We start from the raw sequence: 26,397 nt of genomic DNA, 5'->3' as shown, positions 1-26,397 counted from the left end.
CATCTAGCGCAAATTGTTTGCAGAACTTTCTATGATATAATGTCATTCCACAAGCATAAATATACTCTGTCTATCAAAACATTTACCTGTCATTGCAGACGGAGATTCTGAAATTTCCAAAAGGATCGGTATGACTATTTTGGGGAGTATTCCAGTTTTTGGACTGATACCAATATACATTACCTGGAAGGAGTTTTACAGAGACGTGTATCAAGGTTAGCTCTCTTTACTTAGGTTTAATATTCAACATTATGCTCAGGACCCGGTTGCTTGAAACTTTAACCGCCTGCTGAATTTTGATTCAAAACACTAGACTTGGTGGGAAACAATAGTATGATATTTTGATTTTATTGTAAAGATTTTTCAGTGTTCATAATTCTTACCTTATACACTTAAGGCCATAAGTTCTGCACGGTGCATAAAAAGTAAAATAAAATAAATTAAATTAACGTATCTGTTTTACCCGTATTTTAATTTGATACCCAAAGGAATTCATTTTCACACAATAATCCCAAATTGGAACCAATTTTATCCATTAAAAACATTTTATGCAGCTTTTGTTAATACTACTACCAAAATCAGTTTATCACTTCAATTTCAAGTACATCAGTACATTTCAAGTACAAGTACCCCGCTAATAACGCATATATCTACCGCCTGCATTGCATACGGCTGTACAGCTTCTTCTCATTGAAGAAACGAGTGTCTGCAAGAATCGCTGATCCAAAGCAGCCCATTCACGCTGGAGAAAAATCCTTAATTCTGCTGCATTATGGAGATTGTTGTCACGGAGTTTAAGCTTCAGGTACGCCCAGACTTGCTCTAATGGGTTCAAGTCCGGGCTCATGGCAGGCCATGGATCAATAAAGTCGATGTTATTTTGACCCAGGAAATTTCTTGTCAACCTCGCTGAATGGGAAGGTGCATTATATTGTTGTAGAACGAGTCCAGGATTCCGCCGCATGTATGGGACGACAACATGACGTAAAACTTCATCGACGAAACGCTGAGTTGTTATGCCACGTCGTCTAGCTCCGGGGTTAACGTTATCCAAGAAAACCAAACGTGTTTTCCCATGGTACGTAAATCCAGCCCATACCATTGTACTTTGGCCACCGAAACGATCTCGTTCCATGACACAGGCATCGGCGAACCTCTCATTACGACGTCGGTAAACGTGCTGACGTCGGTCGTTGAAATCAATCTGAAATTTGCACTCGTCGGTAAATAGGATGTGACGCCAACATTGTAATGGCCATCTTTGATGACGTCTGGCAAAGTCATTACGATTCCGGCGGTGCTTAGGTGTCAAACGGGTGCCGCAATATGGACGTCTTGCACGTACTCCAATTTCCCGTAGACGACGCCGAATCGTACGCGCGCTCACATGACGACGGGCCCTGCCTGGCGTGATCCTAGCAGTATGAATAGGAACTGTAAAACGTCTTCGTAGAAGTTAAAACTATCCACCTGTCCTGCTGACGTGTAGTTTCACGTGGACATCCTGTACGTTGACGGTCGTTTACTCTCCCGGTAACGCCGTATCGTTGTCTTAGACGACGAATGGTATGTTCGTGAACTCCAAAGTTTCTTGCAACTTGCGCCGCACTGATCCCACCTTACAACTGGCCTATAGCGCGCATACGTTCCTCATTTGAGAGTTTCATTGTGACGTTAACGTCAAGATAAATTAAAGATATGCACTGGCGAATGACGAGTCAGGTTTAGTCAAAGCAAGATAAGCAAAGCAGAAAACCTCAAAATTACATTGTGAATCTACACGTTGTACATTGAACGTGAAATTCGTGCTCACCATGACCACTCAACCGAGACATTGTCGCTCACATGAATTTTCAGAACAGTTATTTGTAGATTTGTGTAGGAATTAAAATAAAACCGGTTTTAGGACAATTGGTCAAAATTTGAAAAAGTTATTACACTTCTAAAGCCGTGCAGAACATTTATAGGTTATTAGCTTTGTATCGGGAAATATGCACGAGTTCTTCAGCGGAAATATTGCGCGACTTTAGGAGCGCAATATTCCTCCGCTGAAGAACGAGTGCATATTTCCCGATGCAAAGTTAATAACCTTTTTATTACATACGCTTCTACACGTATAAATATAATGTAAATATCATAAATTTATGAAATAGCCTGAATAGAATTGACAATACTGAACTAAATAGAAAAAATAGTGCAACAACACACACTGAATTACGTCACGCACCCGATATGAAATTCAGGCGTCAGTGTATGGAAAAATATTGACGTTTCCGGTACCAGTGTAATTTAACGGGGAAAAGAAATGTGTATGTAATAATTGGGCTTATGTGTACATTTGTTTTCTGAAATTCCGAAAAAAAACAACCCTAAAAGTTATTCAACCGTAAGTTTAATCGCCTGTTAGAGTTTCGAACAAATGGGCCCTGGTGTCCATAATCTTATGGTTTCAGCTTGTTACATGTATATTATCAGTTTATCTGTATGTTTTGTATAATTATCTGCCCGTTTTGGAAAACAGACGTATTATGTAATGACTCGAGCGTCTTTCTGTCCGAAGCATAACTCAATAATCAAGTTATTGACTTTAAACTTTGCATATAGGAAGGAGGCGATGAGACGATGTGCATTACCCAGGTCAGTGGGTCAAAGGTAAATGTTTCAAATGGAGCTCAAAGGTCAAATTGTCCCTATATGTCGTGTCCGATTGATAACTTACTGGCTGTTGAAGGTACTGACTTTAAACTTGGCATATAGAAAACTGGCGAGAAAACAATGTGACAGTTTAAGGAAGTAATCTGGCACATGTTTAAATTGTGATAAAGCGATGTGCATGAACTAAGTCCGACGGTCAAAGGTTATGATCACAAATGGATTTCAAAGGTAAAATTTGTCACCATGTTTCGTGTACGGATGGCACTACTAACTCACTAACTATTCAAGGTGTTGACTTTAAACTTAGCATAAAGGTAGGTGGATAAGACAATGTGTGGAGCGCAAGAAAGCATTGGATGGATAGGTCAAATGTCAAGGTCACAAATGGAGTCCAAAGGTCAAACTTGTCTGTCATATTTTATGTCCGAAGCATTTCTTGATAACCGTTCAAGGTATTGACTTCAATCATGGCACATATGTAGGTGGCAAGAAAACGATGTGCATTGCACATGAATCAGGTCAGCATGTCAAAGGGCAAGGACATAGAAAAGTCAAATGTGTTCTTTTACTTTATGTCCAGAGCCTTTAAAAGTATCCAACGGAATGTAGTGGGGTGGTGATAGTGTCATAAGGTGAGTAAAATGTGCATCCAGACCGGGACCACCCGGGGCATCGGAATACCGTTACTCTACTGACTGAGCTAGCCGGTCACTTAAACATTTTCTCCCCGTTTTGATAATTTTAAAAGTCCCGTACTGTGATATACTCTTCCGCTATATGAAATTCGACCTCAAAACTTGGGAAAAATGGGACAGAGATTAAGGTGAACATAATCTCGGAGTTTATACAGTCACGGTCCAATGTTGGGATCGAAATGTCACAGGGTGAGAAAAATGTGTAGTCAGACCGGATCTCTAACCAGGAGTCTCGTAATACCGTACGAGCTAGCCGGTGTAATGTAATGAAGTATTTCGACCCCCATAGAATAATGACCCCCGGTCATTATTCTATAGAAAAGGTGACCCCCCCCCCCGGTCATAGTATTATGACCTCCAGATCATAGTACTATGACTCCCCCACGTGAAGTAAACTGAACCTCACGAAGAATATTGACTCCGATAAAAAAAAGCGACCCCCGGTCATTTGGTCAAATTTAGTGATAACTCATGTATCTAAGGCCTAATTGCTGCATTTTATGCCCCCACACGGGGGTACCATCACTTGACACAGAAATCAGAGCATTCCGCAACGGGAAAAGGGATTCTATTTCTAGACGCTGTATCTTGGTGTATACATTCTTTTCAGGAAAATAACAATTCACAATACGTTCACAAAACACACCAGTGTCAATAATCCCTGCAAACTTCGGTATGAAGTAATTCTTCAGAAGAAAACTGCACAAGAAACTGCTAGCATAGAACTTAGTATTAATAAAAGTTGCAATACTTAGCAGTGGCAGTAAAGTACGGTAGCGGCAACAATAGAAAGTAGTAGTAGTAGTAGTGGCAGTGGTAGTGGCAGTTGCAGTAGTAGTAGCAGGAGCAGCAACTGAGGAATAAGTGACAGCAACAACAGCAGCAGGAGAAGAAGAGGTAGATGTACAAGACGTAGTAGTGGAAGCAGATATAGTAGTATCAGTAGTAGCAGTTGTAGTAGTAGTAGTAGAAGTAGTAGTAGTAGTAGTAGTAGAGAAGAAGTACATGTAGTAATAGCAATAGAAGTAGCGGCACCAGAAGTAGTAGTACAATCAAAATGTTAACTATTGGCAATGGAGGGTATTAGAGTTGTAGATCTAGTAAAATTGTCCGTTAGGTTTGGTGGGGATCACTTTTTAAAGATATTATCGTCGAAAGTCTTTTTAGGAGCCGGTGTTTTACACGGAAAGAGTAACTTCTTTAAACAGAATAATGTCCGGGAATCGATATTGTATGAGAGTTCGGATGTAGTAATTTCGGCAGTGAGTATTTTACATGGAAGGAGTCACTTTTTCTATAGAATAATAACCGGGGTCGTTATTCTATGAGATTCGAAGGGAGTCATCTTTAGAGAGTCAGTATTTTACTTGGAGGGGTCAGTTTTTCTATAGAATAATGACCGGGGGTCGTTATTCTATAGAGTTTTCAAAGGGAGTCAGTTTTCTATAAGGGGAGTCAATATTTTACAGGAAAGGAGTCACATTTTCTATAGAATAATGACCGGGGGGTCGTTATTCTATGGGGGTCGAAATACTTCATTACACCGGCCGCCTGCACATTTTCTCCCCGTTTTAATAATCAAGTCCTATACCGTGGCAATGAGACAATTTGAGAAGTACAACAATCCACAATACTCCTCCCTCACTCACTCATTATCACTCGCCCGCAAAAAATCAATTTAAGCATTCTTTCTTATATTTCTTATGTCATAGTATTCCATCACCGCCGCCGCATAAAAATCCTCAACCCTCACAAACCGCTACATTACATACGCCCCTTCCACGACACAAAAATCGTTATATTTTACCTCCTCTCCCACTGATCTGGATATTCGGGTGTATATTGTCCCGATTTGCGGAGCTCTTGCTTACAACTAATACAACCTGTAAAATCAAGTATATTTCCTTACCTACCGGCTTGTTTGTTCCGATGAGGTCTATTAAGTCTATAAGAATTTCCAGACATTTCTTACCTCTACTTTATACACGAAAATGACGAAAAATCTCAGGTGCCTGTAGCGGGAATCGAAACCGAGTCGCTCGGATGATAGTCCAATGCTCTAACCACTGAGCCAGATTGTCGACACACTTCCGACTTATCAGAGATTAAATTTAAAGTTATGCGTAAGCGAATCATGAGAAATCCGTGCCTGTCATGTAAGGTGAACGCGTGACTGACTCCGTAAATAACGTATCACTTGTTTCAAAAAATAAGTATGTTTTAAGTGAGAAATTTCCGATCAGTTTTACATATCTTGAAAATTGATCTAAACATCACTTTACTGTGTAGTTTAAACATTCAATTCTAAGAAGGTCTTGATATTTGTCTGTGCGTTAATACGGGCAACTCAGTAGAGAGAGCGTTGGTCTATGGATCGCAGGTTCGTGAGTTCGAACCTCGGGCGGGGCGTATGTTCTTCGTGACTATTTGATAAACGACATTGTGTCTGAAATCATTAGTTCTCCACCTCTGATTCATGTGGGGAAGTTGGCAGTTACTTGCGGAGAACAGGTTTGTACTGGTACAGAATCCAGGAACACTGGTTAGGTTAACTGCCCGCCGTTACATGACTGAAATACGGTTGAAAAACGGCGTTAAACCCAAAACAAACAATAATACGGGCAACCTCGTCCGTATAGGAGAATTCTTCATGAAACAGGGCATTTTATTTTACAATGAAAAATAATGACAATGATATAATTGCAAAAAAAAAAAAATACAAACAACACAAATTTCCTCCAGATTAATCATTAATCTGCTATTGTAAATTGTGACGATTTTCTGTACAATCAACATGGAACATAAATTTTGAAAATAGCCCAGTTTAATGATCGTGATACATTCCAAACGTTTCTGAAATAAGATTGACAGTTTAAACATATAGTTATAGGCAGTTTTTAGGTAGTGGTAATTGATGGGTAACTGGTTAAATTAAAGAAGTAAATAAACTTAAAGTTTCTTATAATAATAATGAAAAACAAGAGCTGCCACTATTGGTGACAAATGCCCCCGAAGTAGGCCTCAAAATGGCACAGTTGTATGCGCAAAAAATCACATATTATCTTGTGACATTGACCTTGCCCTAAGAGGCCTCAGTCATAAACGTGAAACATCTCCTCAGTATGTTTAACATTTGTGTCAATTATTTTCAAATCCCTTGATATTTGGCAGAGTTATGGACCAGACAAGAAACACCTTTGACTTCTAAGTGTTACCTTGACCTTGGAGCTAGGGGTCTCGGTCCCGCACATAACACTCATCTCATTATATGGAACATTTATGCCAAGTAACTTCAAAATCCCTTCATGAATGGCAGAGTTATGGACCGGACAAGAAACAAACCATGTTAACCTTTGACTTATAATTGTGACCTTGAAGCTAGGGGTCTGGGTCTTGCTCATGACACAACGTCTCAGTTTTGTAAACATTAATGCCAAGTAATTTCAAAATCCCTTAATGAATGGAAGAGCTATGAACCGGACACGAAACATACCCTGTTAACTTTTGACTTCTAAGTGTGACTTCGACACCTCATATCATTATATTGAACATTTATGCCAATTTGTTTCAAAATCCCTTCATGGATGGCAGAGTTATGGACCGGACACGAAACAGACCATATTAACTTTTGACCTCTAAGTGTGACATTGACCTTGGAGCTAGAAGTCTGGGTCTTGCTCATGACACGACGTCTCATTTTTACAAAAAATTATGCCAAGTTATTTCAAAATCCCTTTATGGATGAAAGACATACATCCCGGACAAGAATTTACCGGACGCACACGAGCATGGACGCACGCACGAACGGACGGACAGTGCGAATTTTATATGCCCATCTTGAAAAAAACTTATAAAATACCATTCGCGTCAAATTCTGACTAATTGACTAGACACACATTGATGATCTCAGAAAGAAACTATAAATCTTCCGAATATTTCCCAAATGTGCACGGATTTTTAAGGACACGTCACGGCTGAGATAGCTTAGCATTATTACAATACACAGTCGGTATTGAAATTGTGTTTCCAATACATGTGCTCATTAGATAAATCCTCAATATCTATGTGAAAATAAGGGATGTGTTTTGTATGATTGCAACACTGTGAGTTGCTCTGATTACTGACAAATGACTGAAACAATAGGAATTCTTACAAGAGATGGATAGACAAAACGACAGTGAGGTAACAATATATTCTTTTATTGTTTTAATGTATGAGTTGTAAGCTACAATAAAGAATACCCATTTTATGAAAATCAAACTGGAAGTGAGAAATAACAGAAAAATTTTAATTAGGTCACGAGTCATCATATACCTGTCAAAATTTGTCATTAGTTTTCACGAGCTGTCAAATTTATTTTTATCTCTCTATTCTGCAAATGCATTGTTTTTGAAAGTATCTTGGACGGATATTGTAGTGTGTAACTTACTTTACATTCCACATTAATATTTGTGCTTGAAATTGCTTTGTTGAGCTCACCAACGTCACATATGAATGTCTATTGTTTTAGTTTATTGTCTGTTATAAAGGTAAAAAATCTCAATATTAAGATATAAGAATTGTTCCTTTCTGGTAGACAAAGGAAACTATTTGGTTGAATCATAATATAACGGTTTTTGGAAAGAACTGAATATTCTTTGTTTTTTTGTTTTTCGCCGGAAATTCAAAAAGTGACATCACCTTAATGCAAAACGAAATGTCCTGTCCTAGTTGCTGACAAATATATTTACAGGTGCGTAGCAAGTTGGGCCTTTTGTTATGTCAATAGTATCTGATAAATTGTAGCACATAATTATTGTCTTGTTCCTTCTTCTAACTATTTGTTTGTAATCATACATACACGTTACAAACGTTCTTCAAATCCGTAACCAATCTGGATTATGTAAAACAAAGAAGCATGTAGGTAAATCAGTTATTATTCTCGGAATAGGCCTGCATAGTGTTTATAGACCTGTGAGGTGATTTGAAAACCACGCTCGCTACGCTCGCCCGGTTCACAAATCCCTCACAGGTCTATAAACACAATGCAGACCTATTCGTCGAACAGTATTGTCCGTAAGTATTGACCTGGCACTCATGAATATTCCGTATATTTCCGTAAATTAATTTTCGGTGTCCGAACATGAATAACGATATAACTAAATATTACATATATTGTTCTTAATTGATGGAACTGTCACATGTGCAGGTAGTTGTACGGACAAAGCGTTTACCTGTCAATATCACAATATCAGGATTGTGGGTTCGAGTCCTACGTCTGACCATACCTTTTTTTCCCCAAATTTTCTATGCAGACCTACCACTCATTTGATCAAACGTATCATGATATTTATGGTTCATTTATTAAGAGTAATTATATTTACCCGTTTTAAAAAAGTGGAATTAAATTGTTTTAAAAGTATCTTAGACATAGATAAGACAAATTACCTGTCAGCAGCGTTCCAGAAAAAAAAATACAAGAGAAAACAGTTACAATACATAAAATAATGTAAACGATAACATTACAGTACATTAAATTGAAAAAAAAGAGATCTATTCAGCAAGTGATTTCGAACCCGAGGTAACGTGCGTGGAAGTCAGACACATTACCTCTGCGCCACCGTGTCATCGATTAACTTTATATGTTACTTAAGTAATATAGATACTTTCAGGATACTAATATTGGCGAAGATTAATGAGTGCCAGGTCAATACTTACGGACAATAACTATTACTTGTAAACTAAATGACCTAATTACGTTATATTTACTGCTTAACACACAGAGAATGATATGAAGAGTAAGTACGATTGTATTCAGAGAAACATTCCCCTGTAAGCTATTATAGAGGTAGCAGGGTACACTTCGAATTTTGGCCGCCGTCAATGTTTGTAATAATTAAAACTTCGTGATTTTGGATGTCTGTAAATTACGGTGAGAGATAATGATTGTTAATTCTTTAGAAGTTTTTTACAGCCGGTACATGTACAATTCTGATGTCAGTTGTAAAACTAACTGCTGCTAGCTTTGTATGAATCAATGAGACACCTTTTCGCGGAAAAATTCAAATCACGGAAGGATTCTGTGCTTCCTGATTGGTACTCAGTACCATTTCCGCTATTTTATAATAAAAAAACGAGCTGGATGGGCCCCCATTCCGTTTATATCCTGAAGTTCAGTAAGGACTATTAAATTGAGAAATTCAATAAAATTGGGCATTGTTCTTGCAGCTGGATCATTGCAGGCTGTTCAAAAGGTGCAAAATTGATGATTTTGGCATGCTATTTTTTAATGTATGGTGTAAAACTTTCGTTTTGATAACTTTCTTTATTTTTGTATGAGAATCCTGATCCTGCTATTAATTAAAAGCACAAAACATGCACGCAATTTATAAAATGGCCGCCCTGATTCTGCTCATAAGGGAAGTGCAAAATTGCGACTCGCTAAATGTAAGACTGTCCGTGCCCAAAATTTTTGAATCTAAGTGTACCCTGCTACCTAAAGAGTGTGCTGTGGATAAATCAGCTCAAGTCTGTTGCGCTTCTGCAGAAATAATGTAATCGTTGGAGTAGTTGTGTTTCTAACTGTTTGGCGTTGTCACCGTATCAATATTGGTTAAACGTTTTATGTTTTGTAATCTACCCGCAGCAACAGCCAGTTATGAATACTCCTATCTGATCTAGTTTTAGTTGTGCTTTATTAGATGCAACAGGCGTGCTACTCTTTCAGTGATACAATATAATTGTAATGGTTTTTATAATTTTGCTGGTATAATTATTGCACCGGTCTGTGTCTTAAACATTTCACTTTATATCAGTCATAGTTCCGTGACATACATCTTTTAGTGCATATTGTCAAAATTATAGCTTTTTACAATGCGGATATGAAGATTCAGTTTGTGTATTTATAACCACTTTCAATTTCGGAAATAAATACTATTTCTAGAACAACCAAATTGCGTTACGTACGTACATAGGTACATTTGTATTTCCAATAGGATTCTAAGTTAGTGTAATGAGTTAGATTGTTTGTTTTTTTTTTTTGTTTTTTTTTTCGAGACAAGTAAGATATATAAGGTTTAATTCATGGACCCTTTCTTTACAAACTTGGGTCACAACAGCGGGTGTTAAGTGCTGTGTGGCGGCCGTAAAAAGTCGCCCCGACTTCATCTCAGTGTTGTTATATTTTCTGGTCTTTCGGGATCATTGATTTCAACTCATTTAGTTTTGAAGATTGAATTCTGCTTAAGCCGGTGCTAGGGGGCGTGGGCAGTGTTGCATTTTCCATTACTGCTCATGAACGGACTCAATCAAACCGAGTCTGCAATTTTCACTGTTGCCTTGTTCTCGGTGCTTCCGAGGGATCTACTTTCCAGATTTCATATATAGTAAATGACAATGGTAATTTGTTCATTATTTGAACATGAAATTATCAACAAATCTAATCTTGTGCTAGGAGACGTTGCAAAGTTCTTTTTTACTAAAATATACTCACCAGTTCTTGCTCAAATGTTGCTTGAGCCAAAGTAAGTCGTTTTGATTTAGAGAGCTAAATGCTGTGTAAGTTACAGTTGAAACATTTTCTATAAACTAAATATACCATAATGGTCTCTTCAGTGAAGGAAAGGAAAAACAAAATTAATTTATATTTTGTAGACGGAGATTTGAGTGAATCTTTTCTAAAGCTGTAAAACTGTTGAATGTATTTAGTACTAATGCGCTGAAAGTTACCTCTTAGGTTTTGAAAAGAAGATTATAAGGAAAACAAAATTTATCAATCTATATTTTGTAGACGGAGAATCTCTTCCAAAACTGTATAATTATTGAATGTATAAAGTTCTACTCCGCTGAAAGTTACCTCTGGTTTTGATATAAAAGATTATTATTTGCAAGGAAACAAACATTTAGAGTGTATTGTTTCATATTACAGTTACACATGGAAAGCATACCAAGGAAGATAAGAATGCCAATAAAGCCTTTTCAAATAAATCGTACAATGACGTTAGCTGGAGTAAAAATGGGACCATATCACATGAAGTCCATGAAAACGAAATAAGATTGGAACACCAGGAGACAGAAAAAAACCAAAACACAAACAGCAACCTTAGAGAGGATAATACAGACATACAGAAACAAAGTTCCACAGTGACAGCTGCTCCATCCAGCGAGCATGTCGGGTAATACTCATGTTTTATGTTTTATGTTTTATGTTACCACTCTTCAATGTTATATACATAAACGGCAATGTCGTGACAATAGTGTTTATAAGTACGAGAAAGCTTATATTTGCACATGGGCAAAGCTCGAGTGTCAACGGTTAGATTTAATCATTTTTGTATGTATCACATTTATACAAACATCCAAACAAAAACATACAAACTGGTTGGACTAACAGTTATTCCAACATATAGGCTTAGGAGTACTTGTAACCAAATAAGGCACGTCATATCTGTTTACCGAAATCTTGTAAGTGACGGCATAACGTCACCTATTCGGAAAACTTAAAATAATACCCGGTAGCCGTTATACGGGTAGCCAAAATACTGACGGGGATCTTTGAGATCAATTGTTAAACAGTCAGCGCTGCTCTCGTCCTTTAAATTAATTTTAACAATAGATAGGTTTTGACTTAAAATAATTCAAATATTGACTTGAAATAGTAGCAATGCAAGAACTGCAACTGAATCTTGGCGTATTGTGAGAAAGCAAATGGACCAATATTTATCTTAAATTAAATTCTGCATTGTCAAACTTTTTGTTTGCACGGAAATGTCATCAAAATTGTGAGTTCCCATTAGAAGCTCAATGTGAGAATGGACCGATTGATAAAAATGTTCAAAATAGAGTGACGTAAAATCAGGCACACGACAACTTTTTCTTTTTTTATCGGCTGAATTTCCTTCGGATACAAAGACGCTTTGAATTTGGTATGATAATGTATTGATATGTATTAATAAATATTGAGTAAAAGTAATAATTCATTGCACGATATATACGAATATAAAGTCCTAAATTTAAACGTCGATTCCTTCTGTCACGTTCTTGAATAAGAGTTGTCCTCTAAAGTTCACGAGACTTTGTATTGTTATTATTAGAATGTGATGTTGATGCAATATGCATACAGAGATGTAAGTAACAAAAACTTGGAAAACTTGGAAAACTAGGGTTTAAAAAATCTACTTTCAATTTGTAGAACCATTTTAATTTTATATCAAACGACCTTAACGCGACAATACGTTGTAAAATCTCTTTAAAAAAGGGCATATTTGCGTAGCTGGTAAATAATTTTATACTGTACATGTCTCTGATTACTGTCATAAGTTATGGTATGTACATTTGCAGTAAAGATGTAATAACAAAATTTATATCTTTTCCATGATCCGAGTGTTTTACATAAAATGTTGCACATCATTTCAAAATAATCAATTACATTTTATAGAAATATCATTTGTTCATAAATTAAGACATATAACAAAGGTTTAACAGCAAGGGTTGGAGGGGATTTGCCGCCTCCAACACCACCCCACCCTCGACCGAACTTTCAGAGTGAGTGGGGAGCAGCATATCCTTTGCCACCCACTCGCACAACTTTTGGAAAAATCTTCTGATTTTTTGCAAAGAAGTAACAGCAACTAACGGGGAAAAGTCTATATGAGAGAGCACTGTAATGTCGTAGTTAAGGATTGATATGATATCTTTTTTTTTGTCTTTTGTATTTGTTGTCATTTCTTTAATGAGAATATGGGTGGCTGTCGCCATCCCCTTCTCATCAACTATGAAATTTCTCCTACGCTAGTGATATAACTAGTATGCTCGCCATCATATGCTTGTTTGAATTTTGATGTGGTATATATTGTCCTGTTGGAAGTTTAAGTGATAACCATGTTAACTAGTTTTCATTTTTTTCCCTGTGTGTTGTGCAAGTATTGTTTATTAATATGTATCTTGTTTTAGAAAAAACGACTAAAAGGAAACAAAATTCAAATGCTCGGACGTGTCAAATATATTAGAAATTGGCAGTATTGAGGGAAATATGCAGACAGGCATATATTAAATTATAGCGACTGTCAGTGTAAACCAACGAGAATTTATTGGATCATGGATTATCATTGCATGGAATCTTACTATACGTTGTGAAGACAATTCTGTAGAAATATAGTATTTCTGTCCATATATATGTGAACAATATTGTTTTGCCTTTTACATATGCAGTTGCTTACATTGATATATTAATGTCTTTGAATGTTTGATAGATGCATGTTCAGTACTTATCTATATTTCACTCGATAAAGTTGTTATGAGTTATGCTTACTACGTTCGGTAACTGCTTCCTGAACATCTGACTAGTACTCGCTCGCCGCGATTCGAACCTTCGACCTGCGTGGCAGGAGTCCAGCGTTTACCTCTTCACTTCTATACAGAATTTTATACCGTACTTACTGTTATATCGTAGTGGTCATTTCTTCCATGCCTGTTATTACCTTGATATTACCTTGAGTAAGATATATAGAGGATATTACATGAGTGTCTTTTCATATTGAATTTATTAAACGAGTTGAATAAAATAATAAAATGCGAGGCTCTGGTGGCTGCTGCCACCAGTGTTAAAAAGAATACTCTGTTTGAGGAACCTTGTCAGTTCTTAAGACCATCCTAACAACACAACCAAAAATAGTCCCAGGCTTTCCAGGGAAACAATTATCTACACAACGTGCAGAATATGCAATGCTACAATATATGCCTTAATACCATTTTTAATGTAAATTCGGCAACTAAAATCAGTAAAAACTGAAGTCAACATTTTAATTAAAACAACCACGTGTATGAATACAAATATGCAAATTTATGATCACGTGAATAAACGTTGACCTCATGTCACCTGAACTGAGCGATGATATTGATTAGCTATTGCACGTAGCTTATAACGTAGAAAAGGTAGAAACCTAGCCGGGAATCCAGACTGACAATTCAAACATGCTTCCTAACCGCATTGTCACATGTATAACTCCCGAAATATAAGACTGTACTTGATAAAGAACGATGACTTCTAATAGCAATAATCTACAGATTATATACATCTACAGATAATCCACGGCTAAAAATAGAAACGGAATTTCAATGGAAAAGTTTCCGAACATTTCCGGTCCATAGACAATACCAGTTTGTACCTACCATAGCTTTTCCAGAAAGTTGTAACAATTTTCAAGTATGTCAGAATAAACTTAAATGTTCGTCAATCATAGCTATCAAATTATAAGATATTATATTAATGCAACCCTATTGATCTAAGACTTTTACCGAATTTTAGACAGTATTGTCTCGTTGTCGTTTCAAACACTCAAAAATATGACCACATGTTAATTAGGCTATTTATAGAAAATCCATTTTATATAATGCTTTCACTTGCTGTAGGCGTTGTATTTATGCAACAAATCGAAATTGAATTGAACTGAATGTACGCACAGCTAATCTTGAGCAGGCATAGCTGGCGCTAAAAGATATGAAAAATCTGTAATCCCTTGTTCATATAGTAAAAATATTCGTGATAATTCTTATGAATAACCTTGCCACTACATTATTGTCACATTATCCTAAATCTTTCCTTTTTCTATGATGAGCTTGTTTTGTTCTTAGGTTTTCCACTTTTTATTGTAAAAATCTGACATTTATTAAACCAGTCAGTTAGTCCCTTTGAGAAACCTTGAGAAGTCATAATTCGCACATACTTTACTACAAAATGACTGGCTCGGGGGCAAATAGGTCACACTTCCAATTAAACAGGATCTAGTGTCATAAAAAGATACCTTTTGCATTGTCAAGTATGCTTGTTAGTTTGTTTCTCTGTTCATTTTTCTTTAGTGTGTGACAATATGTTTTTCAAGTGTTCATTTCATAGCATTTTTTTTGACGAGTTAAATACAATTAATTGATTAATTACTTAAATTTTCATTTCCAGTGAATGTAATAAAAAACGTATTTCACATCTATTAATAATAACTGAAAATGAAACTGTCAAGTTTGAAATCACTTTTAGAAAATATTTTTTTTCCTGCTTTCGTCTTTTTAAGATAATAGTAGTTTCATGTACATGTATGTTATGCTCACCTAACATACACGATTTTGTGTATTTATATTTGTTTTTATGTCTCAGTTTCTTTAATGTAAAATATAAAGTGTCTTTTTTTTCCGTTCTGTATTTTATATTATTGAAAAACAGATTACACCAAGTTGTTACTCTGTATGTAACCTGATAAATATAAAGATGACTATATTTGTCGTTGTTGTTTTACCGGTCCTTAAAATTGGTGTAAAATAAATCACCCTTCCCACTACGTTTTAACAGTAGATCTCTAATCTATAATCCTTGTTTTTTATGATCGGCACCTCCCGTGATACGATAAGCGGAGATAGCCGAACCATAACGATTTGCAACACTCGCTAAAAAATATCCGATAGTGATCGATATTTAGCTAGACAGTCTAAGGGAGACAACAAGGTATAGCGTTGATCTCGATAAACAAGGAAAGATAATAGAATCGATTTTTGCCCAATTCTTCAGTATGGATAATCAGCAGTGATACAGATTTCCTCAGGCGTTGCTATTGCCAATTAACACTAATTAGCGCACTAATTTAGTAAGATGCTTTATGAACAGAACAGAACAGGACAGTAATTTATTGATATAACTTAAACATGTACATTTCATCTTCATCGTTATATTAAGAACAAAATATAATTAAACATGCTTTGCAATACGAGAGTGAACAAAACAAAAGAATATTCAGTTAAAATTCATTCAATAGTGTTTGCAATGTGACCTGCCATGAGAATCAAAGACATGTATGTTTTCTAAATAATATTCCCTCACGGATAATCTTCCTTCAGCAAATGTACAACATAAGATACTATATTAATGCATAGAAACACATGTATTCGGTACAATTCCGTCTAACAAGACACGAATTATCAACGGGCGCATACTCGCCTTTTTGAAACGGCAATATGTCAGACTGTAGCAAGCCATCGGATAACAGATTTGACCAACTTAAAAATTGAATTGTTTTAAGACAGATTCGGCTCACTTCAGTCGCACCAAGAGTAAAACTAACATAGTGCATTTGTGACCAGCATGGACCTGCGTATCCGCACAGTCTGGTCAGGATCCATGCGCTATTCGCTAACGGTTTCTCTAGTTGCAATAGGCTTTGAAAGCGAACAGCATGGATCCTGACCAGACTGCACGGATGCACAGGCTGGTCTGGACCCATGCTGATCGCAAACGCACTATGTTGGATTTCTCATGGTGCGGCTCGAAATATCTGGATTGATACAAATATGTATAAAAATTAAAACAGTTTTTTTTTCGCCAGTAACATAATTTATTTTTCGACTTTTTTCTCGATCTGACTAAAGTTGTAAGTTTGTCTGACTGAAATGTCCAACATTTTTGCGAAGCCTGCTTTTATGTCTAGCGGACTTTTGAGTACCGGTATAACAGATGGAGTGATAATTAATGCGCCTCTTAAATACACTGGCTGCAGAACTGAAATTCTGAGGTGCATTTTTGATGCATGTTCTATACTGTTTTCTTCCACAAAAATCTCATGAAAACCAAAGTTATCCCATAAGGACTAAATCAGTGTGTATATAATTAATGACAGGCACTGTCCAAAAGCTTTAGAAAGAAATCTTAAAAGCTGAATGGTTTGTAGAAAAAGCATATATTATTTATTTACAGTAAAATAAGTTGTTGTTTTCGTCACAAATAATCAAAAAGGATCAAAACTATTCGTTAAAGACAGAATCAGTGTGTATGTAGTATATAAACAATGACTGGCAATGAAAAAAGGATTAATTTTGAAACCAAAGCTGAATATTTTGCACCCCCCCCCCCCCCCCCAAAAAAAAAAAAAAAAAGTTCTTCTGGTTTATATCAAGAATTCCTCAAATGTCACTTTATTTGTAATATTTTACACATTGATTAGCAGCCACCATCAGCGCTTTGAGCGCTTTGATTATTTAATGGCTTTATTACACTCCCGCGACGTCAAACATGTGATAAGACTGTTTACTGTACATTTATCAAGCAATGTAAACTAAGCATTTAAGCTGTTTTCTGAGATATATTTGTAACTTGAATAAATGCCTGTTTCAAAGATATTTTGTTTTCTAGTGGTACATAACAGTCTTGTCAAGGTAACATTTTTCTGTTTTTTGGGGGTTTCTTTGTTTTTTGTTTTTGTTTTTTTTACTTTACTGTTTGATCATTGTGTGCTATTTAATACAGCTGTGATCTTACGGCCTATCGAAAACTGGCAGCGATTGGATTCAAAATTGTATTTTTGTACATAACATGTCCTGAACAAAAGTGACTGCATGTTACACCATAACATAATAATAATGTATTTTTGATCAATTTGTTCAAAATGAGTTTATGTTTATATATATTTTAAATGACAAATCGTATTAAAACACTTCTAAACTAGTGAAAAGACGCTATTATTTTTAATTTTTTAACGAGGGATAATTCATCAAACACTAGTATTTGAGCGGTATTAACCTTAAGCCTGCTGGCAGCAAGTGATTCTGCCTTTGCGGCCAGTGCAGACAAAGATCAGCCTGCACATCCGTGCAAGCTGATCATGGTCTGCAATTATTCACTATTCAGTCAGTAAATTTTAAGTGGACACCCCTTTGAATCATAAGTGGTTCTGGCCGAATTGAATGAAAGACCAGTCCATTTAAGAAATTTAGCAGGGTAATGGTTTAAACCAAATGTGTAAATAGTTTGCGTACCATGGCTAAAATGCATCTTGTAAGTCAGGCCCGAGCTGTAAGAAGGTAAATTGTAGAAGTATTAACTGGTGAGTAGTTTAACTTGCATCTAGAGCTTTCCATGTCATCTCCTGTACAATATATAGATAGTGAAACTGTTGTTCCATATTCCTGAACTTGATAACATTCAATCCATTTAACCCATAACTTGGTAGTTTTATTTTCCTTCTATATTTCTATCATTATCTACATGTTTTTCTCATTATAACGACCTGCTAACTTTGTATGTTATAAAGTGTTGACTTTTTTTGCTGTACAATGCTTATATTCTTGCATTTTAAACAAAGAGTAAGCGAAATCATCTAGATTGGGAGTAATTCTGATTTTAGAACAAGTGCCACAAAATTTATTCTTAAGGTAGTTATGCACGTTTGGATCGAAATGTTTTCTACAATGTAGAATTTGTTTAAACACTGATATTTCAAAACTTCAGAATATACCTAGAAAATTCAGCAAATATAAAAGATAGGGTCGCGTGTTTGATTTTTTGCTAGACTTATTTGAAAACTTTGGTCCTCACGCAATTTTTCATAATGGAAGTCAATAAGAAAAACCATAACTTCCATAACATTTTCACGAATAGAAATTTTTCTACAATTCCCAGCGTTGTAAATAAATATATGGCCTATAATGTGGTGAAATAAAATTTATATGTCGGTGTGCTTATTTTTTAGATATCTGACCATGATTAAAGTGAACTGCAATTTCCATGCTAATTTAAATACATTATTTTGATTTTTAACGTGTCAGATGTTTTAATATCATATTCTAACTTAAGAAAGACAGTAACAGTGCCATTGTAATAAACTAATTCACAGGTTGCTGTTGTTTCATACAATAATTTTCATTTCCGTACGCAGAATCCAGGCTTTATTCTACGTTATCCGGGTAAATGACGTTACGCCACCACTTCCGGTTTATCAAACGTGCAGAACTACCTTAATACGCCAATAAACTTGTGGAGCGCAGAACATTTGTACGTTAAATTAATAATTAACATGCGTATTTTGTTGATGGAACCTATAGCTTATTAATGCGGCAGTGGCTTCATTCTAATCAGATCCTGGTGTTTTAAAGCTAAATATAATCAGAAATATATTTAATTATATTTAATAAATATCCATAGGGATTGTTGTTCATAGCTTTTATTATCAATAAATTTAGTGATGATAAAAGCTTTAATCAGAAAAACATAGCTTCGATCCTGTGTCTACAAATGATGCATTATCATTTATTTTAAACGAAGCCGGGATTCAGTCCTAAATTGACACAATGGTAGTGAAAGACAATAATTTGCAAACTGTATTAGTGCTGCAACTCAGGATCTCTGTTCAACCAAGGCAAAGAAATGAATACGCACATGCCAACCAAATAAGCTTAGTTTCGATGCTGCTTTATATATATGCCCGAATTGTACTACACGTTCGTACTGGTTCAACATTTGCATACATACTCAAATCTCTGTTTTCATGTCTCACAAATCAGTAGTGAGGTTTAAATCCCTTTAACAGATTGGGACCAGATAAGCTATATTTTCTCTCTCTTAAAATTAACTGGATTTCGAGAATACATTGAATATATAGAGACAGTTTGCATTAAGGTACTAAATGATTAAATTCAGAGCTGTTGACCTTCCCCTATGATACACGTTCGCATTAAAAATTATTTACTATATAATAGAAAGAATTTATACGAACTGAATCACCAAATAAAAATTTCTTGATAGACTGAATTAAAACGATCGAATTATCCCTTTTCCAAATGTATTGTGTTACGAATTCCTCGAAGTGAATGTTAACCAGTGTTACCGGAATTTGTTTCTGGTTTAAATAATTCTAAGAACAATATTAGAGAATATGTAAGACCCGTCTTAACAGTTAGTGTTACCGAATATATGAATAAAATACAGTGTGTGTATAAACACAGGAGTCTGAAATTCTATCAATAAGACCATAGAAGTCTATCTTTACAAAAAATACCCCCTATATATATAAAATAAACACCAGGAATGAAACGTCAAAAACCCAGGATCCCCTGAAAATACGCAAAGAACACTGGGTGATCGCAATTTAGCGAGCGTAGTGAAGAAATAACACTAAAAAAACACCTACCACACTCGACATCATTCAAATCTGATACACTTTACAAGAGTAATCAGACATTTTCTGAGGTTTTCCGAGATTTTCAGCTGTCGCCGAAGCCATTCGCTGACGTCACATTCCTGGTGTTTATTTTATATATATAGGGGGTATTTTTTGTAAAGATAGACTTCAATGGTCTTATTGATAGAATTTCAGACTCCTGTGGTATAAATAACGTCATTCGTGGTAACCACAATAATAACCACGGTTAATTTTAACCCACCTACGGGGGCTTGGTAACCACAAAGTAACCACTCAAACATAGCCCCCGTACAATTCGACGTATTTACAGACAAAATTTGACGGACTTTTCGGATGAAAAATTACGCAAAAGGTATTCAGGTGTTCAGCTGACAACATAGACAGACTTGTTGGACTTCTTGGACCGACTTTGGAACGACGGACGCAACGGAACCAAGCTCTGACACTACGGCAACAGATTTTATCCGACGACGAATCATGAGTGGATTTTATGCCGTTATAGGGCTCCCGTCTGTAATTCACTAATCGGTTGTATTGACGAGACCCATGTTAAAATATTTTCGTCCGTTTATCCGCATTGAGGCCGCATTTGTTAGTAGAAAACATCGACACAGTATCAATTTCCAGGCGAACTGCGACCACAAAGACATGAATTTAACAACGGTATAGCACCATTGCGCACTAGCTCTACAGTATCCCCACACAACCTAAATTCGAACACAACATATATCCGAACACATGCATGTAAACAGGAAATGACGCAACACAATCGGCCATTTTGACAGGTCACGTGATTTTTTGTTTGTAAACACCCGGCGAAATGTCACGCAAATTCAAACGTAGATAATGGAAGTAAGAAAGGTAAGTTACATGTCAAAATATAATGTCCTTACCTATTTTCAGCCATTTTGCTAATACCAATCAGTAATAAACTTCAAAAGTTCCAAAAATATATTTTAAGAGCACTCAAACTTTTGACAGCTGGCGTCTGCTATCGAGTTAAGTTTACCTTATTCCCAGGTATACGGAATAGTGTTAAAATGTATACTACCAGTAAAAAACTACGTTACAAGTTAGTGCATACAATGTATGTTATGAACTGATGATAAAAGTTTCAATTTTCTTTTTCAAATGTCCCTTTATATCTTCAGATAAAAGTTGACCAGAGGGGGTCTTACAGGTCATATGATACCCAGTCTTTGTCAAGTGCCTACATAGCTGTCAAAGAAACAGGTTTATCCATAAGAGGGGCTGCTAGAAAATATGGTATTCCAGTTACAACACTCATTGACAGAGTGAATGGTAAAGTAAATGTTGACGTTGTTAAGTCTGGAAAATCCCCTCTGTTTACCATGGAACAAGAATCTTTATTGGCTGGTCATTTAACTACAATGGCAGAGGTAGGATATGGATATAGCCGCAGTGAAACAATAAATTTGGCCACAGACTACGCAGTTTTCCTGGGTTTAAGAGACAAAGGCCATGCACTTACTGACAGGTGGCTTTATAGTTTCCTAAATAGGTGGCCAGAATTAAACGTTAAAAAACCAAGAAGTCTTGAAACATGTAGGGCCAAAAGTGCCACTAGAAGTGCTATTGATAATTACTTTTCAGAGTTAGGGAATATTTTGCAAAAGTATGACCTTACAGAAGCCTCACTTGATCTTCAACATCGATGAGAAGGGATTACACACAGAGCATAAACCACCTAAAGTCATCTCTGGTGTTGTTAATAAAACACAGGCCATTACATCTGGGAAGTCTCAAACTGTAACATTAATTGGATGTTGTAATGGTGTTGGGTAAGTTATCCCACCTTATTTTGTGTTCCCAGGAGCTAGGATGCTTCCACAGCTATTAGATGGTGCTTCACCAGGTGCTGATGGTACAATTTCTTCAAGTGGTTGGTCAAACACAGAAATTTTTTCAAGTTACTTGAAATCCCATATCATTAAATACTTACCTATCCAGAATAACAGCAATGTCCTTATTCTTTATGATGGACATAAAAGTCATGTGTCAATTGGGTTAATTGAATGGGCAAAGGAAAATGGTATAATATTGTTTGTTTTACCACCACATTGCAGTCACCTCTTACAGCCTTTAGATGAAGGGTGCTATGGCCCCTTTGAAATGGCCTGGAATGCGACTTGTCACCATTACTTGCGTGAATCAGGGGGAAAAGTCATCACAAGGTATGATGTGTGCCGTCTTGCATGTAAGGTATATGCCAAGACACTTACTGCCAATAATATACAGTCATCATTTAAAAGGTGTGGTATTTATCCTTTTAACCCAAATGTTGTTGAGGACTCTTCAGTTGCCCCTGCTACTACATTTCCAGTAATTGATTCTCAGGCTACACTAATATCTGCACAAGATCTTAGCAAGTCAGCTGAAAGTTTCCTAGAGAAGAGAGGTGGTGAAATACTTAAAAATGTTCAAGTCTCCAAAGTAAGAAAAACACTCAGTAAGGTGGTTGGGGGAAAGGCTATCACTGAAGACCATGTGCTTGAAAAAATAAAGGAACACTGTGACAAAAATGGTACAAATTCTAAATCTAAAAAAGCTGAAATGCAGTCAACATCATCAAAAGTTCCCTCAAAGAGACCAGCAGCCCCAAGTACTTCCAAATTACCTGCAAAAAGAAAACAAAAAGTTGTTATGTTAAGAGGATGAATCATCTGATGGTAGTGACATAGAAGAATCAGAGAAATGTATCATGTGTGAAAGTTTCCAGATTGTAGATCTTGATAAGTATCCTCAGTTAATACTAGTAAACTGGGGCCAATGTGATAAATGTAATGGCTGCAGTCCAGTTAGGGTTATTAGAAGGGGAGACCCCTTCTATTGCCCAAAGTGTACCACTGAATAAAGCAAAATACAATATGTTTGACAATGTAAATAAGTTAAAACAGTTAAAAAACACTAGTTAATTGTTAAAACTGACTATTTCTGTGTTTAATCAATTTGTTTTATTGACTGGATGCAAATTTTTTACCTGAAGTATACTTTTACAACATGTGCCATAAAGCGTTCGAAAAGAGGTTGGAAATCTACCTGGGAATGAGGTAAGCATCCGCCATTTTATCTAATGAAAACAATTAAAGTAGGTCATCATATAATGCAATACTTGTGTACTGATATAGTGCTTAGAAATGTTAAATTGATGATGCATACGAATCAAATTTATTGCACACATACGTTCAGGTATTAAAGGAAAATCCTTTAGGTGTTCGAAATTAGGTTGTGCCGGGATACATTACATACACATTGATTCAGTATATGAAATAAAGAAGCAAACATCTCACTTGATAGATCTAATCCACATTCAGCATAACACGTTTGTAGACATTTCAAGAAGCATTTCCTTTTACAGTCCTACTGTCACTATAAACACACATTACTCCGAAGATACTTTTAAAATCCATAATTTAATTAAATGCACAGATTCTCTCTAGTTAATGCAGTTGTTTACACTGTTTAATAACCTTGAAATTGGTAACACAGTATGTACTGTACACACGTGTATTGATGACATCATTATACTGATGACATCATAAAAGTACCTTGTTCAAGGAACTATATGGAAGGCCGGTTATGCGCGCAGTGCATTATTGGAAAATTTACCGCGGTTAAATTGATATTTTACGTGGTTAGGTTACCGCGCGGTTAAACTGGTTTATACAAGAGAAAATAATCAGTGGTTACCTAACCACGATATATACCGCGGTTATAGTTTTACCGTGGTATACTAGTATTTTAACCATTGTTTATACAATTGGCTGCTGGTATATTGTGGTGGTGCTTTAGTTCGTAAAAATCCCCTCTGCTTTTTACATTTTTTTTCACGTGGATACATTCAATCATAACTTGGCTATGTATATATTATTTAGATATTTATTTTCAGTTTCCAAAAGAGGTAGAGAAGCGAAGGGAAGCACTAAAATCAATAATGGACCAAGCACGTGAAGCAGGAAAACACGTAGAATTAGTCATAGACAAGCTTTATATCAACAACTGTCTTTATTATCCAGAAGATAATCACACTCCTGCACACGGGAAAACTCATCATAATTGATTAAATGTATAAACAGATGTAGTGTTTATATCCAGTTTAAAATGTGGTCTGATCCAAAATTGACACAGAAACATGAAACAGAATTATCTTGTTTTCTTTAAAAAAAAAAAAGATAAAAGTTTCGGAAATAAAATCAGCTTGAATTTAAAATTTCAATGTCAGAAATCAATGAATTTATTCATCTTATATCTTTGCACAAATAACTACTTCTTTCACTGGATCGGGCATATATATTAATTGGAGAAAAATTTGTGTATAAACATGCAGTTCGTCAGGTGTTAATACATGATTTTTATTATTTTTCAAATGCTGTACGTGCCACGCCGAATATTTATTCTTACGCAAATGAACATCTTGTATCTACGTCTAGTATTATCCATAAAAGTTTTTGAATTTCAAGTTCAATTTCATTTACATATACTAAACTATTTTCTTGCTAACTTTATCAACGTTTATCCAAAACACCAAAAAGAAAGCTTTATATAACCTACTTCTTTATTTCTTTCATGGTACTTAAAGATTATTGTAGATATATGTATTTCGTATAATGATCATTTAAACACCAAGTCTTTGATTGAATGTATTTTTTAAAGAAAATCTTGTGCCTTATATAAGCTTGAATTTATGGATAGTTGAATACTTTGTTCAAGTTTCGTCAGAAAGGAAAGGTATGTACTTATTGTTAATATAATAGATATTGACGTTCACAGCATAACGTATTATCCGAGCTCTGCATGACATTTTTACATGACTGTTTAATACCTACCCGTTTTTACGTAATCCTTATGTATTCAGATTTTTAGATGTATTGCCATTTGTCTTTTTTAAAAAAAAGGTACATAAACCTTATTACTATTACATAAATATTGACGTTTACGAAATATCTTATTCAGGCTCTACATTATATTGAAACTGTGATACTTTTACATCATTTATTTAATACTTAACACTTTCTTTACATTTTGCTGTCATTTCATTGCTTTGTTTACAATCTGAGCGTTTATGTTTAGTTTGACGTACAATGAAGTTTCATCACATTTCTTTCATAAAATGTTTTAACATGAATGTGTGCTTATTTATTTTAGATATGCCAGTGAATCAAATTAAAGGCTTTCAAAACCATAAAAGTTTAAGTTGTATAGTTATCTACCTGTTCCCTGTAGAACGAAGGCTTGTGATTTTATTAACTACCACAACAACAGTTTTTAGCAAGAGGCTCTTCAGAGCCCCTTGCTTTAGTTAGGCTAAATCCGAAGACATTCGATGAAATCCTTAAGTTTTGAACCGCCAAATGTGCATGAAGAAATTAGTCCTTCAATAACAAAAAAAAGCAGCCGTAAGAATTTGCGATATCAGCTGGAAAACACATTTGAAGTAATATTACTTCTACAATAGAAATCACCAAAGAGGAATTCGATGTTAAAATGTAATTACAGAGTTAAAAAAAAATGTCTTCCTACGCGAACGCGACCTTCAACGAATGTAATCATGCCTATCACGCGTGAACTGTATGTGGCAATGCTAGTCACGTGGAAGCAGCTTATCGATTAATCGAATGGCATCAGTTTCGATTCCGATTTACAAAAAAAATATAATCTTGCCCCTAGAGATAGAATAAATACCAAAACAGAGTTATTATTTTGAAATGATAATACAATTAGCCAATATCAATACAGTATATATAACAAATATGCCAAAACGGGCCATTTGTTTTTTAGGTGCAAGTTTCGGTTTTGATTTTGTTTGTTTGTTTGTTTTGGGTTTAACGCCGTTTTTCAACAGTATTTCAGTCATGTAACGGTGGACAGTTAACCTAACCAGTGTTCCTGGATTCTGTACCAGTACAAACCTGTTCTCCGCAAGTCACTGCCAACTTCCCCACATGAATCAAAGGTGGAGGACTAATGATTGCAGACCCAATGTCGCTTATCAAATAGTCACGGAGAACATACGCCCCGCCCGAGGATCGAACTCACGACCCCACGATCCGTAGACCAACGCTCTACCTACTGAGCTAAGCGGGCGGGCAGTT

General features: G+C 35.8%; 1 protein-coding gene across 5 annotated transcripts in view; it reads left to right on the top strand.

Moving 5' to 3' along the window:
• The window catches only part of LOC123527326 (uncharacterized), a 63,857-nt gene extending 39,374 nt beyond the window's left edge, over nt 1-24,483 (top strand). For 3 of the 5 annotated variants that reach the window (XM_053523288.1, XM_053523285.1, XM_053523286.1), the window contains 3 exons: nt 99-215; nt 11,257-11,503; nt 24,195-24,483. In XM_053523288.1, the coding sequence (XP_053379263.1) occupies nt 99-215; nt 11,257-11,503; nt 24,195-24,210 (380 nt within the window). In that variant the 3' untranslated portion in view covers nt 24,211-24,483. Of the gene's footprint in view, nt 1-98; nt 216-11,256; nt 11,504-13,280; nt 13,457-24,194 lie in introns of those variants that run through there. The other 2 variants (XM_053523287.1, XM_053523289.1) reach the window with 2 other exon arrangements.
• Nucleotides 24,484-26,397: the final 1,914 nt, after the last annotated feature.

Source organism: Mercenaria mercenaria, chromosome 14 (assembly GCF_021730395.1).
Source record: "Mercenaria mercenaria strain notata chromosome 14, MADL_Memer_1, whole genome shotgun sequence".
NCBI lineage: Eukaryota > Metazoa > Mollusca > Bivalvia > Venerida > Veneridae > Mercenaria > Mercenaria mercenaria.
Note: the sequence above shows the minus strand (reverse complement) of the source record. Positions and strands in the feature narration are given on the sequence as shown.